We start from the raw sequence: 15,347 nt of genomic DNA on the forward strand, positions 1-15,347 counted from the left end.
CTAAAAATATGTGACAAATATCAATTGGGCAGCACCTTTAAACATATTGTTCAAATATCAATCCATATATCCAGAAGTCACCTTAGAGTAGTCAACAATGAGTTCACATCATGCAGTCATATCACTATTATACTATGAAAGTAAGTTGAGAATATTTATCACTTTTAACTTAAAATCTTAGATTAAAATCACATGTGAGACTATGTAATAACTTCAAATAATGCTTCATATCAGATTATCCATACAACTTATTTACCCCCACGTTATTGACAGCGGGGCCCACAGAGATGGCTCCCATCTCAATGATATCTAGTTCTTTCAACAGGAATTTCATGGTGCTTGATCTGAATGTTAAAGATTGAGAAATATCTTGTTTGTTGGGTTAGATTAAGTATAGAAAGTAACCAAAGTTACAAAAGAAGACATCTGAATATAAAAAAGAAGATGTGGTATGATTGCCAATGAAACAACTATCCACAAAAGACCAAAATGACACAAACATTAACAACTATAGGTCACCGTACGGCCTTCAACAATGAGCAAAGCCCACACCGCATAGTCAGCTATAAAAGGCCCCGATAACTTCTGCATTACTGAGTTTTATTAGACCTCACAAAAAATTTCCAAATTTTTGGAACTTGAGAATTAAGTAATATACTGCATTCAGATATGTCATAATACTTTTTTTTATTATGCCCCACCTATGATAGTAGAGGGGCATTATTTTTTCTGGTCTGTGTTTCCTTTTGTTCATTGTGCTGTTTGTTCTCCCATCTGTCCCGATTCAGGTTTAAGTTTTTGGTCAAGGTAGTTTTTGATGAAGTTGAAATCCTATCAACTTGAAGCTTATTACACATGTTCCTTAAGATATGATCTTTCTTATTTGAGAGCAAAATTAGACTTTTGACTCAAATTTCACAGTCCATTGCACTTAGGAAATGAAAGTGTGAGTTTCAGGTTAAAGTTTTTGGTCAAGGTAGATTTTGATGAAGTTGAAGTCCAATCAACTTGAAACTTATTACACATGTTTCCTATGATATGATCTTTTTAATTTTAAATCCAAATTAGATTTTTTACCCCCATTCACAGTCCATTGATCATATAAAATGATACTGTGAGTGGGGCATCCATGTACTTTGGACCCATTCTTGTTACATTACAGTAACAGCTGATTGATAAATGACATCATTTACATTTATTGACTTTGGGTCGACAGGTGATACTGCTTTTATGGAATTAATTTTTCCATTTTTCCATTTTTCAAAACTTTGGAACTTAGACATTTCTTTTGTAAAATTCTGAAAAAATAATAAAAATTTACCATTTTATAACTCTGTACATTTAAATGTTCAGTATTGAACACTCTATCTTGCATTCTTAGGAAACATTTTGCACAACTCAGCTATTTGAATGATAGATTTATTTTTCTGCTGTAGATCCATTGGCTACATGTTGGGACCCTAGCATCTGGAATGGAGAAGAAAGTAGATGGATTTGTGTGGCAAGCTGATACATCAGGGATTAAAGTAGCTTGGGATGCTGATGATCACCAATCAGGAATTGTGGGTTATAGAGTAGCAGTCGGGACTACAAAAGGTATTAACAAAAAAAAAAAAATTGTGAGAAAACCATCAATGAGACAGTAACTGAATAGTTTTGCTTAATTTTGCTAACAACCCTTTGGAAAATTTACACTTCTTTACACATTGAGTTATATCCAGGAAATCCAGGAAATCCAGGAAAAATAATGAATCCACAGTTTAATATATGAGTTCCAAATTTGGAATTAAATTACAACCTAGATAAACAATTCTGTTTCATTTTCAGAACCTCACTTGTGTTTAAGTTTAGACAATACTTTTATCACCTTCTATTACCAATTCATAGGTGGTAGAGATGTCATGGACTGGACCAAGTATAAATCTGAGACTGATGTTTACATATCTGATCTGTCCCTGCCTCTGACTGATATTGTGACAAAGTCTCCCATATATTATGTCAGTCTGATAGGAGATAATGGAGCAGGACAAGAGAGTACTATCATAACATCAACTCCTATAGTTGTAGTCAATGAAGACAAACCAGGTAAGACTTTAAAGAAAATATTTAGACAATTTACACACTTGTTAATACCCACAATGCAAAGTTTTGTTCTAGGTTTAATGTTTTTGACTCCTCAGTTCAGCAGCCTGTATACCTCCTTCATTACATTTTTGCTGTATGCATTGCACCCTCATATTCTAGGAGTCCTGTTGAAGTAAAGATAAGGTTTTCAGTCAGTGATCAAAATTGTAATTCTTTGATTCTTTTGAATATTAGAAAATATGTAATAAAGTGGAGAGGGGATATATAATGCTATTTTGTTGACATTTGAAAAAGATTGATAATGAATCTATTTATATTTTTCTTTGGAAATGTGTGTCCATTTCTGATGGACAAAACCAATGACTTGTTCCATTTCTATGTACAGGAATTGTGATTGATGGAGCCAAGGGAACAGATAACCTTGACCTACTGATCCTTGATGATGATACAGATTATCAGTTACACCCTACCACAGTCAGTGTACAGTTTGATGGGTTTGAGAGCCATTTACATGGCGTAATGGAATATAAATGGGCTGTAGGTACAACACCAGGAGGGGAAGATGTCATGTCCTTTATACCATATGGTCTTATTCACAGTGAGGAAGTCAGTGTCAAGGGAAATGGTAAGTCTATCTTTGTATAGATAGGCTGTAGGTATGTATGTATGTACTGTAGATTCCTTCGATATCCGAAGAACCCCTCGAGAGCTGCGAGGGTACAGTGGAATTCATGTACACTCCCTATCGGAATTAATGGAGATGTGTCTCTAATGTATTTACAATGTTTTAATAATTATAAGGACAATCCCCACCCCAATAACAGAGATTGTTAGGACACCAGGCAGGGTCTGTTATTATGGTGAAGGAAGCCCAAGTACTCAGAGAAAACCACCGGGCTGCTCGGTGGGAACAGACAAACCGAAGAGATATCAGCAGATTGATCTCCAGGTCAATTCAGGAGCAACTTTGACCAACCGAGGCCCCCATAGTACCCATGCTAGTTTAAACTCGGGTCTGGGTACCAGAGATGTGTGTGAGAGGGTGAAAATCACCCTTCTTGTGTACTGACAATTTTAGCATCCCCAGTGAGGATCGAAATCGGGACCTTCAGCACTGTAGCCATCGGTCTTAACCACTAGAACACAAACTCACTTGTAGGATGGCACCAGAAATGGATGATTTGATTTGATTTTTGGCGTTTTAAGCACTGCTTTTTTGCTTTTTTTGTGGTGGTCAGTTTTTATTGGTGGAGGAAGCTAGAGTGACCAGAGATAACCACTATCTTTCGATAGGAAAAAAGACCATCCTAGTTGAGTTAGATTAGAGACAAGTGCACCTGTAAGAGCAGGGTTCGAACTCACAATCTAGGCAAAATTTTATTCATATGATAACAATGAACCACACAGTTCTGAAATCCTGTCTTATTATCAAATAAGTTATGTTTTAACTTTGATGTCATTGCTTAAAATCTTTTCCTCTGATATTATAATGCATACAGTATTCTTGTGATTTGTACAAAAAATTGTGATTTACATTTATAGAATATAATCTGTAAGGATTGGTTTATTTCATCTCATATAATGATGACGCTACTCTAAGAGATTGGATAGATAAAATTGGAACTAATATATTTTGATAGGTATAACAAGTTCAGGGTATGCCCAAGCTAATCTAGATCTGAAGTCTGGTGTTACATACTATTCCACTGTGAGAGCTATTACTAATGTTGGCAGTGTCCTGGAATCAGTGTCTGATGGTTTTACTGTAGATACATCACCACCAATCATCTACCTAGACAGGTAAATTATATATATAGATCATGTTATATGTCAGATGGTTTTACTGTAGACTCAGATCTGACAAGACATATTAACAGTTTTATGTATGAGGAAGGTATCTTATTTGCATTTGAGTTGATGCAACTAATTGATATTCAAAAACTTCCCGTTAAAATATTTCTCTGTAGTGTAAAAAAAAAGAGACTTATCATAAAAGATTGCAGGACACACAAGTCTGTTTAATTTTAAGGCATTTACACTAGTTTAGGTACATATGTTATTTTCTAAATTTATTTAACTAAAACAAAGATTAGAGATGATTTCTTAATGATTAAAACATTAACTGTTTAGATTAACAGACCAAAGTTCCACTGATGCTAATATTGGAGCAGGATCTACCTTATATGAGAAATCTGCAGACACTTTGTTTGCCTCGTGGCATTACAATGACACAGAGAGTAGTATTAGGAGAGCCTGGTACTCAGTTGGAACATACCCCTTTGCTGAGGATGTTTCACCCATTACTGAGGTAGAAGTGTCATCTGGCCTTCACAGCATATTACCATTAGCATCTATAATACCAGATACTACAGGTATAATTCTATATTGTTACCTCATCTCCTTCATAAGTCACCTATTACTGAGGTCGAGGTGTCATCTGGCCTCCACAGTGTACTACCATTAGCATCTATAATACCAGATACTACAGGTTTAATTCTTTATTGTTACCTCATCTGCACAAAAGTCAACAACAATAACCTCTTGGTGTCCCTTGTTTGATCTTAACTTCAGGATTATTTATTCTATTTGTAAATAATTATCATCTGACTTGATTTGTAGATGAATAAAGTGTTCTTTGTTATAAAATCCATGCTAATGGTGTTAAAGGCTTCAATTGAACCAACCATTGATTTGAAAAATATAACAACTGTTTCTAGAGAAGTATAAATCATCAAGAAATTAGAAAACTTTTTCTTTCTAATCATCTAATTTTTATCAAAATATATTTTCAGGCAAACCAAACATAATATCCATCTGGACAGAGAACAACGCTGGAACCATCAATAAATTGACATCTGGTTCTGTAATCATAGACACAACTCCTCCAAGTCAAGGCATTGTTACTTGTCCTGAATATGTTGGTGTGAGTATAGACAAAGCCACATTGATGTCAAGTTTTTGTACTCTTTATGGAGCAGTATTAAGATGTGTGGAATTATTTGGTTTTAAACTGTACTGTTAGACCTTTGTAAAAGTATGTTAGTAAACTTGTAAAAGTTTTGAGACAAAAAAGAGAAATGTGGAGACTATATATATATAATTGAAACAAGTTTTTACACCATTACAACTATTATTGAATGTGTATAGATAATGTTAATACCATTTGGATGGCTGTTAAGACAAATTAAGGTTCATTAAAACTATTGAGAATGTGTTTATGATTTTATGTAAAATATGGTCTTTACTATGATTCAATTTAAATTTTCTCTTTTAATTAATACATTATTTATCTTACAGGCCAAGGTACCAGTTAAATGTTCCTGGTCAGGATTTCAGGACAGAGAAAGTCCAATTCAAAGGTTTCTTATCTCTCTAGGATCAGAAGAAGGACTTACTGATATATTTGTAGACAAAGAAGTTAGTGGGTTCACATCCAGCTTCTCTATTGATGGTGAGTATAAACTATTACAATCCTATTGATGGTGAGTATAAACTATTATAATCCCTAAAACAAACAAATATGAGAGTAAAAGTATTAGCACTCAACTTTAGTTTTACATGTATTTTGATAGTGGGAGACACCCAGGAACTTTTGTACAAATATGTGACAAATAAATAAAGTTTCCAGATGAATCAAACAACCTATTGTGTGGTTGCTACCTATAAAATGGTAATTATAAGGGCATTTCTCAGGTTTTTATGCACCATTTATGGGCATCATATTTTCTGGTCTGTGCGTCCATTAGTCTGTTTGTTTGTCTGTTCGTCTGTCCTGCTTCATTTTAAATTTTTTGGTTGAGGTAGTTTTTTTTATCCATGAAGGAGTTATTGCCATTTAAATACAATTTTTCACAATTTGTTTATCTAGTTTACTTACTGTAAAAAATCATCTTTGAAACTGCTGATTCAATTTCAGCAAAACTTGGACTGAATGAGTTATAGAGTATCCAGTATAATTTCTGTTTTTTTTTTATTTCCGTGTTAGTCGGGGAAACAAAGCCTCTTTGTAGCTCCTTAAGTGGTTATGACCTTGGGAACTATGTAATCAAGGTTCTAATTTTAAAATGCATGGTTATGTCTCATATAATTTATTGCAGATGCTGGTTCCCTGATGATCCATGGACAAACCTATTATTTAACAGTAACTGCTGTCAACTCTGTCTACCTTATGTCATATGCTTTCTCTGGTCCTATAGCCATAGACACTACCCCTCCAAAGAATGGTAAAGTTATTGACCTTCATACGACCTACAGAATGGATGTCAGTAATAATACTGCAACAGTTTTAATGAACTCCAGAACTTGTTCAACTGACCAAGGTATGTATGACAGTTGTAAAAAGTTATAATAATTATCATTTTGATTATTTTAAAGGAGGAAAGGACAATGAATGCAGCACAATATTAATGATGTATATTTTAAAAAACTTCTTTTCTTTTACAAGTAAAAAAAGTTAGGAATGGGGAACAGGAGGGAATGAAAGAATATGTTTTTTTTAGATTCATATCCATGTATCATCTCTTTCATTTCAGAATGTGATGCTTTAGATGCCACTTGTTCAGAATCTTTGACTTCTTTGTCATTGGCATGGCAACCATTTACTGATGAACAGTCAGGAATTAAACAGTAAGTAGACAATTTACTTCTCACTTACTATTACACTAAAAAATTCAAATGGTTCTTTGAAGCTGCCTATAGTTGTAGAATATTTCAAGTGTTGAGTAACCTACCTGAAACAAACCAAGACATGTTAGGGTGCTAGAGATATGGCACAGACTGTATTGCCAACTCCTTAAATTTTCTGTTTAGGTGTATAAGGACTAACTGGACATTCCTGATCTTTGGTATTCAGTTGCATTCTTTAAGGATTGTTGTATCATTACTCAGTTGATGAGAGAGTGGACTACTCAACACTTTAATTAGTTCCTCCCAAATAACTATACTGTTAACAGTTGTTTTATATGTGTTTACTTACTTGATAGATATGAAGTAGCCATTGGTATTACCCCTGGTGGAGGACAGATCAAGCCATTCATGAGGATACCAGTAGATACATTACAGTATACAGTGAATGGTCTCAATCTACATGGACTCAAAAAGGTGGGTAATAATAAAAAGTTAAAAAAAAATCATTTTTCAGTTCATATATATTATTTTTTGCAAAACTCATTTATTTTTAGAACAAAGTGTTTTTAGAGATTTCTACCAATGCCCTTTATCAAAGCTTAAATGTACAGAGGTTGCTAACTTGCTACCAGTGTACCTGTCACAGAATATAAGTTCCTTAATAATATAAGTTCCAAACGGAATAAATTGTATAGAATATTTGTTCCAACGGGAACACATATTATGACATTGTTTATAACAAAGTAACGAAGTTTCCATTGGAACTTCTGTTAGGTGGAACAAATATACGATGACACACTGTCATTTTTCAAAAATATATTCCATGATTATTAATTTCGATCAGTTTAAACATGTTTAGTTAAAAAATATATGGGTAAGTTCTTATTATTAAATATGTCTTAATAAATCTATTGTGAAGGTGATTAATGAATTTGGTTTCTTAGATTTATATCAAAAAACATTTGACCCTTTAATAGGTGTATGTGTCAGTGAGAGGGACTAATGGAGCAGGTTTATCCAGTGTGGGTACATCTAATGGTGTTCACATGTCATATCTGAGTCAAGGACTGCCACCATTGTCACATATTGGAGTATATGATGTTCTACAGAACTCACATGGAGACGTGTAAGTATAGTATTTATTTGTATTATCATTTTATATAGTATCTGAAGTATGAAAAGAATATAATAGAACAAGTAAAAGAGGAAACGTTTATAATTTATTATATTTGACAGGGACTTCCAGGAAAGCTATGACACGTACAGAGCATCATGGGATATGTCAGGTGACCCATGTCCTGTTGTTAGATATGAATGGCAGATACAGAGGCTGGATGGGAAAGTTGTCATGCCTTGGCTAGATTTGGGAAGTATGTTTTGCTTGTATATATTTAATTTTAAGGTCTTTGAAATAATGAAATATGGATAAAAATTGGGTAGAATTAAAATAAATTGTATTTTTGGGAATTTTATTTTTGATCAGCCTTCAATCCTTGTCATACTGTACTATTACACTTTCAGTAAAGACCTCAGGGATGAATGATGAATTACAAATGTTGAATGGAGAACTGTATTACTCCTTATTAAGAGTGACGAATGCTTTAGACTATACCTATATACTGAGATCTAATGGTGTGACCATCAAACAAGATCCACTAATGCCTGGTAAAGTATTTGATGGGGATGTTGATGGGTACGATCTGAACTTCCTAGGATCTAAAGCTATGGTGACGGCTAATTGGGATGGATTCGGTTTACCTGTCAACACACAAGTACAAGTAGACGTCATATCTGGTAAGTCTGTCATATTTTTGGTGTCTTTAACATGCTCATGATATATCATGCGCCTGTCCCAAGTCGGGAGCCTCTGGCCCTTGTTAGTCTTGTATTATTTTAATTTTAGTTTCTTGTGTACAATTTGGAGTTTAGTATGGGGTTCATTATCACTGAGCTAGTATATATTTGTTTAGGGGCCCACTGAAGGGGTGCAGGAATTTCTTGCTACATTGAAGACCTGTTGGTGACCTTCTGCTGTTGTCTGTTCCATAGTCGGGTTGTTGTCTCTTTGACACATTCCCCATTTCCATTTCCATTCTCAATTTTATTATTTTATCATGATATAGTCTATAGATATTCATATTTTTGAATGTATTGTGTATTTTTTTTTATAGTATTGAAGTCATCATAGTCATTGTGAGTTCACCACAGTGAAGTTAAAGACTAAGTAGAATCTAGAGTACTCTGTCAGCAAAAATGTTATTACCATCAAATTCCAATGAACATTTTAGTAAATACATCTCATATAATATCAACAGCATCATTATGGTCCCCTAACCTATAGGTGTTTAAGACGTATGCTCCACTTGTATTTCATTTAAGGACATTTTGTTCTGGACAGAATACCAAATAGTTGTTCATAATGTTCAGGAACTCAAACACAAATTTATCCTCTCAGACAGCTGCTATAAGGGTGGACATTTTAACATACCATTATTTATCAGTTCAGCATATTTTCCTTTATGACAGGTAACCCAGGAGTCCATGTGAATCAAGAGAACATTGATTATCAAGATAAGAATCAAGATGTCGTCTATTATGAAGTAGCATTAGGTACTGACAGGAGATTCCCTAAAACCAGAGACAACATTGTACCATTTACTAATGTGGCTAAAAATACATCTGTCACTTTCTATGACCTAGAACTGGTTCCTAATAGGGGAATGTATTACTTTACTGTTAAAGCATTCAGTGCATCTTATTCTGTTGCCATGGTCACATCTAATGGATTCCATGTTGGATATGATGGTGGAGTAAGTGGTGAGTAACGATTACTTTATCCAACATAATTCATACTTCATAAATGGAATCAGATATCTACCATTGTTTTATTAGTCAATTCAATTTTCTTTAATTTCCTTCTAGTTTCACATTGTATAACACAATTTGTTGAAATTGGTACAAAATCCTGGCTAAATTGGGCATTAGATAGGAGTAGGGGCAAAATCAAGAAATATAAACGAAAAATATAAGATATCTGATGATGTCACAACTACGTCATAATATGCACTGTTTTCATGAAAATGATGAAAAATACCGAATTAGTGCAGTTTTCCATCTTCTTTCCAGTCTAAAAACATTGTTTGCAGCCAATAAACAACAAAATAATTTCAGAGAAGCTTTAATATAACTACTGACAAAATCATACCAAATATAAAGTTGTTTCTTGTATGCGCACATACTTTGCCAATCTAGAATTTACTTAAAATTTGATGAAGAACAAGGATAATCAAGAAATTTTCACTATACACAAATTTCATCATGGTTTGTTGCCATGATAACTTGTTAAATGTGACATTTGTTTTTATTTTCTGAATACCTGGTACCTTAGTAGAATTATCTATAATGACTTTTTAATTTGAAGTAACATTTGGGTCATATTTTATTTCTGATGGTTATTATAACTATGAGTGTAGAGGACTATGTAGTAATTACAGTGTGTTTATATTTCAGTGGGAATAATCAATGTAGAGGACTATATCAGTACAGATAAATATGTGGATGTACAGTTTGAAGGGTTCTACTCCAAGCTAGACATACTGATGTATTATGTAGCTGTGTCTGATTATAGAAATTTTACTGGTTCTGATTGTAAACAATATGTAAGTTTTCTTTTCATACTCTGTGTTTTATTTATTAAGGAGTAAGAGCAAAGACTGGTCGGCTGACATTCAGAATAATGTGTTCGGGTAAGGTGACATGTCTTTCTTGTGGAGCATTGTGAACAAACATGTTAAGATCTGACTCTGCATGTCAACTAGTACAAATCTAGGTTAATATTCATGTTACATTAACATGTTCTTATCCTGAATATGCAAATTAATTTGCCGCTGGACATTAACCATCCTCTCCACTAAAGGAAGGAGTAAACTGGTTTATCTTTGTCAGTCCATTATACCCTTTTAAAGTTTGATGGGATGTATATATGGAGTTTTTGTGTTACAAAACTTGTAATCAACAGAAACAAACATAATTTACAGATCAGAAATAAAAATAGTACAAATTCCATCACTAGTTAGGAATGACGTGGTCAGATTGGACGTGACTTTTATTTGTCACTAGATGGTGCAGTATTAATTAACTATAAATGTGGAGAAGACAGATCCTAACACTAGGTCTGTAAAGTAGAGAGAACCCTCCATTAAAAGAAAGAACAACAAAGCACATCTAACTTATTTGAAATCTATTATACATTTTATATTTGTAGATTGATGGTGGTAAATCAACAGATGAAGAGAAGGCAGCCATGTTTAATGTCTACCCTGTAACAAATATTAACCAGAATACATTCTATAGAATACAACCTCTAAACCTACAACTGGCTAACAACTATTTCATATGGGTAATGGGTAAGTAAATCTATTCTACATCTACCTTATGTCAAACTATTTCTTCCAGGTTTGATTATTATTTAGTTCACCTATAACAACATGGTAAATATTGTTTGTGAAGTTAGGTATCATCTTTCATTTTCTAAAAAAAATTGGAACCCTTAAGTCAGACCTTTACAAGCATTAACAGGTTTCTCTCAAACAGTTGAGGTCACAATTTCATTATGCAGAAATTCTGAAATAGGATATTCTTTTTTACACATACCAGTTAGGTGATTTTAGTCTAGAAAAATATCTTTTAAACCTTAACCTTGAAACATCTACTATCAAGGAACTCCCATATAAGCTTGCAATTTTGATTTGTACCTTCAATTACTATTTGCATGTAAGTTAAAGATCTATATTGATTTTAAAACAAGTAAATAACATGTCATTACTACTGCATTGGGAAAAAACCCTAATTTAGGAAATTTTTTCTTGTAATAATGCAGTCAGTCTTTACCGAGATAGTTCTTTCCTTTTGAGGGAGAAATCTATCATAGTGAAGAAAGTCTAAAATATTTTGAAATATAAATGATTTGTATCACTTGTAAATAAAAAGACAGCTGATTAAATTCTGCAATTAGAACTACATACCTTCTTTTGTTTTTTAGGTACTGACAAGTCGGGGGAATGTAGTATGACGAGTCGTGAAATCATTGTGGATACAACTCATCCTGAATCTGGAGAACTAGCTTGTGGTCCGGACTATAACATGGTATGTCATTTAGTCTGGCATCTTTCAATATTAAATTAAGAATTGTCTTGAAAATTATTTGGAGCTATAGCTAGCTTTCTAACAGTTATTTATGATAAGCAAAAGGCAAGGAATGAGATCGAAAAATTTATTTTAATTTTAAAGACTATCTTAACGGATATAACACACATCTGTGACTACATGACATGTATTGTATAGCTGGAAAATTCCTGATTTTGTTGAGATTTTTTGTTTATAAGAAAACATATAATTTGTAGGCAGTTACATACACACCAGAGAGAACCAGTCTAACTGTATCATGGGAGAATTACAGGGATCCAGAATCTGACATCAAATCATATGACATATCGCTGTGGTTTAACTCTTCCTGTTCTGAAGATAACACACAGTCCTTACTCGTAGACTGGATAGAACTGTCATCTAATTATTCACAGTATTCTTTTACAGAGCTGGATCTAAAGGTTTGTTTCTTTGAAGAAAGGGGAAGTTATGTTTTTAGACCAAGTAAGTACCAAAGGTGTTTCAGATTCAAATGTTGAAAAATGTACTTTTATATTAATGAGTTAACAGTCATAGTTCACACTGATTTCATTGAACTGGTATCATTTTGAAAATTCTAACTATTTTGCTGCTATTTGACTGCCATATACACCTTATCGCTATTAGCCTACCCGGCCGCTTGACCTTTTTGGCGCATACAACAATCACTTTTCCATTGTGGCGTCAGATATTTTGTTTTATGATGTCAAAATTTTACGGGAACCTGTGTGATATCCAGTAATGGCGGACAAATAGCGATAAGGTGTATTGAGGTATACTGTGGATTCATTTTTGTTCGTTGGTATCAACTTTCATGGATTGCTGAACACTTATATTTTCGTAGATATTTCATTTCTTGGTTTTGCCAATCTCTGTATACAGAGCCTATTAAAAATATGTAATCCCTTGAACATTTGAATTTTTTGTTCACCTGTACCCATGAAACTCAAGAAATTGGAATCCAATGAATAGTAATGAATCTGCAGTACTCTGTTTATGTATATGATATTAACTTTTTAGCTCTTACTTTTTTCCTATTGCAGCAAAATATCCCATACATTGTGAAATTCAGAGTAACTAACCTTGCTGGACTGTCGATCAATGAAGAATCTTCACCAATTTTATATGATTTGTCAACCCCTACAGCAGGAAAAGTTGTGGATGGATCGGACTTTTTGAATGATAGAGTATGGTTCAGTTCATCAACTACTATCACAGGTATATGATAAGACAATACATTTAATTTTCATATAATTTTGTACAAACAGTGCAGCTTTCCTTAATATCTGTCTAATGACTACTTATAGATATATTCATTTGCTTCTCAGTTTACTTGGACTATACAAGAAGTATATACCGATTACATTGATGATTTAAAATCAAACACTTGTTTATCAATTATACTGAACAAAACAAAACAAAAAAACCTACCTGAATATCTTCTGTTATCAAGACAAACAAACAAATAAAATTGAGTTTTAACAGTAGAACGACATATGTCATCATACTGTTGGTGCAGTGTTTATTAAGATCATTTCAGGAAGTACTATCAAATTTTAAAAACTGTCAAAACCAGTGACCTATGTAGAAGTAGTAAGTACTACAGTATTGTTTATCATTTTTCAGGATCAATTATTCATCTTGCTACACCAAGGGGTCTGCCATGTCCAACTCAGGCAATATCAATGGTCAATGATCCAGATTGGAAGATACTAAAGCAGATTGGGTTAAAAGATCCTAGTGGTCAGCCCTGGTCACTCCTACACAGAGAGGAAAATGTGAGAAGTTTAGTATATGATGATGCAGTGTCTATAAAGTTAGCAAGAGATGTTAAGAAAGAACGGATGTTTTCTGGGTCGTATTACAGAACAGCTGATTTTGAGAATGGTGGTACTTACCAGGTAATACACGCTAAATGATATTTACAATTATATCAAATCAATATATTTATCTACTTACTCATTTCAAATGATTGGCTAATGACAAACACATATTTAATTAGACAAGTTTTTGAAGTTATAACGTTGAGTGTCAGTTGTTCTACCACAAGTTATGGAACTACTAAACATAAAATAATAGACTTTTATAATGACAACCAATGGATTACAGGATCCTGGCTTGAAACATGTACAGTACATAAAGAAGGTTTCAGGGTTTATAGTGTTTACAAAGCTTATTGTTGTGTTAAATAGATATATACTGCAGCTGTGCTATTTGAGCAGTCAAATTGCATTGACTGTATATTTATATGTGATATACAGTCACTGACGGTATAACACCTTGTTTATGACGTTGACAATGCGTTTCCGTAGAGTTTTTTGTATGACGTCAATAAAACATACTGGTTCGTGGCAATTTAACGTTGGCCACTCACAATTAAAGAATGATGATTTTTACCCCAAATACTTCATTTTGAACAGTTATAAAAGTTGCAGTATTTAAAGAATAACCATACATAGTCTCAAAATATCAATCTGTTATTTGTACTCGGCTCGAAACAGGTAGAAATGCTCGGCACAGCCTGGATTTCTACCTGTTTCTAAGCCTTGTACAAATAACATTGATATTTCGAGACAATGTATGGTTATTCTATATATAACAGTTGGAGAGTAAAGTAAGATAAAAAGTTAAAAGTCACCCAGATGATAGTTTTGCCTGTTTATTATAGATATCAGTAAAGGCTGCTGATGGGGAAGGTATTGCAGTAACAGGTATAATGTTATGGGATGGTCCAGAGGAAGAAATAGCTACTTATGACTACCTGGAAGAGGAGGATTGGACACAAAGTATATGTGACTGCTGTTTACAGAATCCTGTGCCTCAGGTTTGATTATTATATGTATTAGCTATTTAAACTAAATGCTTATCAATTTGTTTTTGAACAAAAGTAGGTAATCTTTGAAGAACCAATATATGTTTTTGTTCTGTTGCCAACTTGAATGACCCATTTATATTTCTAAAAAAATGGCTCTTTAGAGATAATCATAATTTAATTTTTTTTATATACCCTTTCCATCATTTAATTTTCATGTGAGGGTAGAGTTATATGATGCTATGGTCATTAAGCAGATTTAAAATAATTACAGGGTTGTTCGATGTGTAACTGTTCAGAGTACAACCATACAGAAACAACAACAGTTACCTCTTCTATAACACGACCACCATACGATATAGTTAACAATGCTGATGAATCTGATGTCACCTCTCCTATTGACACCACAAGTCCTACAGCACAGACGTCCTGTGGAATACAGATCTATTCTGGTAAGTTATCCCCCCTATAACACGACCACCATATGATATAGTAAACAATGCGGATGAATCTGATGTCACCTCTCCTATTGACACCACAAGTCCTACATCACAGACCTCCTGTGGAATACAGATCTATTCGGGTGATTAGTACTTCTATAATTCTTCTTCAATTTATCCCTTTCTGCAGCCATTGTATA

The 15,347-nt window shown here is 33.5% G+C and overlaps 1 protein-coding gene across 1 annotated transcript in view; it reads left to right on the plus strand.

Moving 5' to 3' along the window:
* Positions 1 to 15,347, plus strand: part of LOC134704831 (uncharacterized) — a 134,410-nt gene that overhangs the window by 56,438 nt on the left and 62,625 nt on the right. Inside the window, exons 53-74 of the mRNA XM_063563613.1 lie at positions 1,437 to 1,596; positions 1,888 to 2,085; positions 2,471 to 2,710; positions 3,726 to 3,885; positions 4,216 to 4,457; positions 4,878 to 5,008; positions 5,383 to 5,536; positions 6,183 to 6,404; positions 6,618 to 6,711; positions 7,068 to 7,185; positions 7,689 to 7,837; positions 7,948 to 8,081; positions 8,233 to 8,505; positions 9,238 to 9,528; positions 10,222 to 10,370; positions 10,976 to 11,117; positions 11,753 to 11,856; positions 12,114 to 12,317; positions 12,939 to 13,113; positions 13,522 to 13,796; positions 14,564 to 14,719; positions 14,982 to 15,159. Coding sequence (XP_063419683.1) covers positions 1,437 to 1,596; positions 1,888 to 2,085; positions 2,471 to 2,710; positions 3,726 to 3,885; positions 4,216 to 4,457; positions 4,878 to 5,008; positions 5,383 to 5,536; positions 6,183 to 6,404; positions 6,618 to 6,711; positions 7,068 to 7,185; positions 7,689 to 7,837; positions 7,948 to 8,081; positions 8,233 to 8,505; positions 9,238 to 9,528; positions 10,222 to 10,370; positions 10,976 to 11,117; positions 11,753 to 11,856; positions 12,114 to 12,317; positions 12,939 to 13,113; positions 13,522 to 13,796; positions 14,564 to 14,719; positions 14,982 to 15,159 — 3,949 coding nt within the window. The remainder of the gene's footprint in view (positions 1 to 1,436; positions 1,597 to 1,887; positions 2,086 to 2,470; positions 2,711 to 3,725; positions 3,886 to 4,215; positions 4,458 to 4,877; positions 5,009 to 5,382; positions 5,537 to 6,182; positions 6,405 to 6,617; positions 6,712 to 7,067; positions 7,186 to 7,688; positions 7,838 to 7,947; positions 8,082 to 8,232; positions 8,506 to 9,237; positions 9,529 to 10,221; positions 10,371 to 10,975; positions 11,118 to 11,752; positions 11,857 to 12,113; positions 12,318 to 12,938; positions 13,114 to 13,521; positions 13,797 to 14,563; positions 14,720 to 14,981; positions 15,160 to 15,347) is intronic.

The sequence above is a fragment of the Mytilus trossulus genome, chromosome 2 (genome assembly GCF_036588685.1).
Source record: "Mytilus trossulus isolate FHL-02 chromosome 2, PNRI_Mtr1.1.1.hap1, whole genome shotgun sequence".
Classification (NCBI taxonomy): Eukaryota; Metazoa; Mollusca; class Bivalvia; order Mytilida; family Mytilidae; genus Mytilus; species Mytilus trossulus.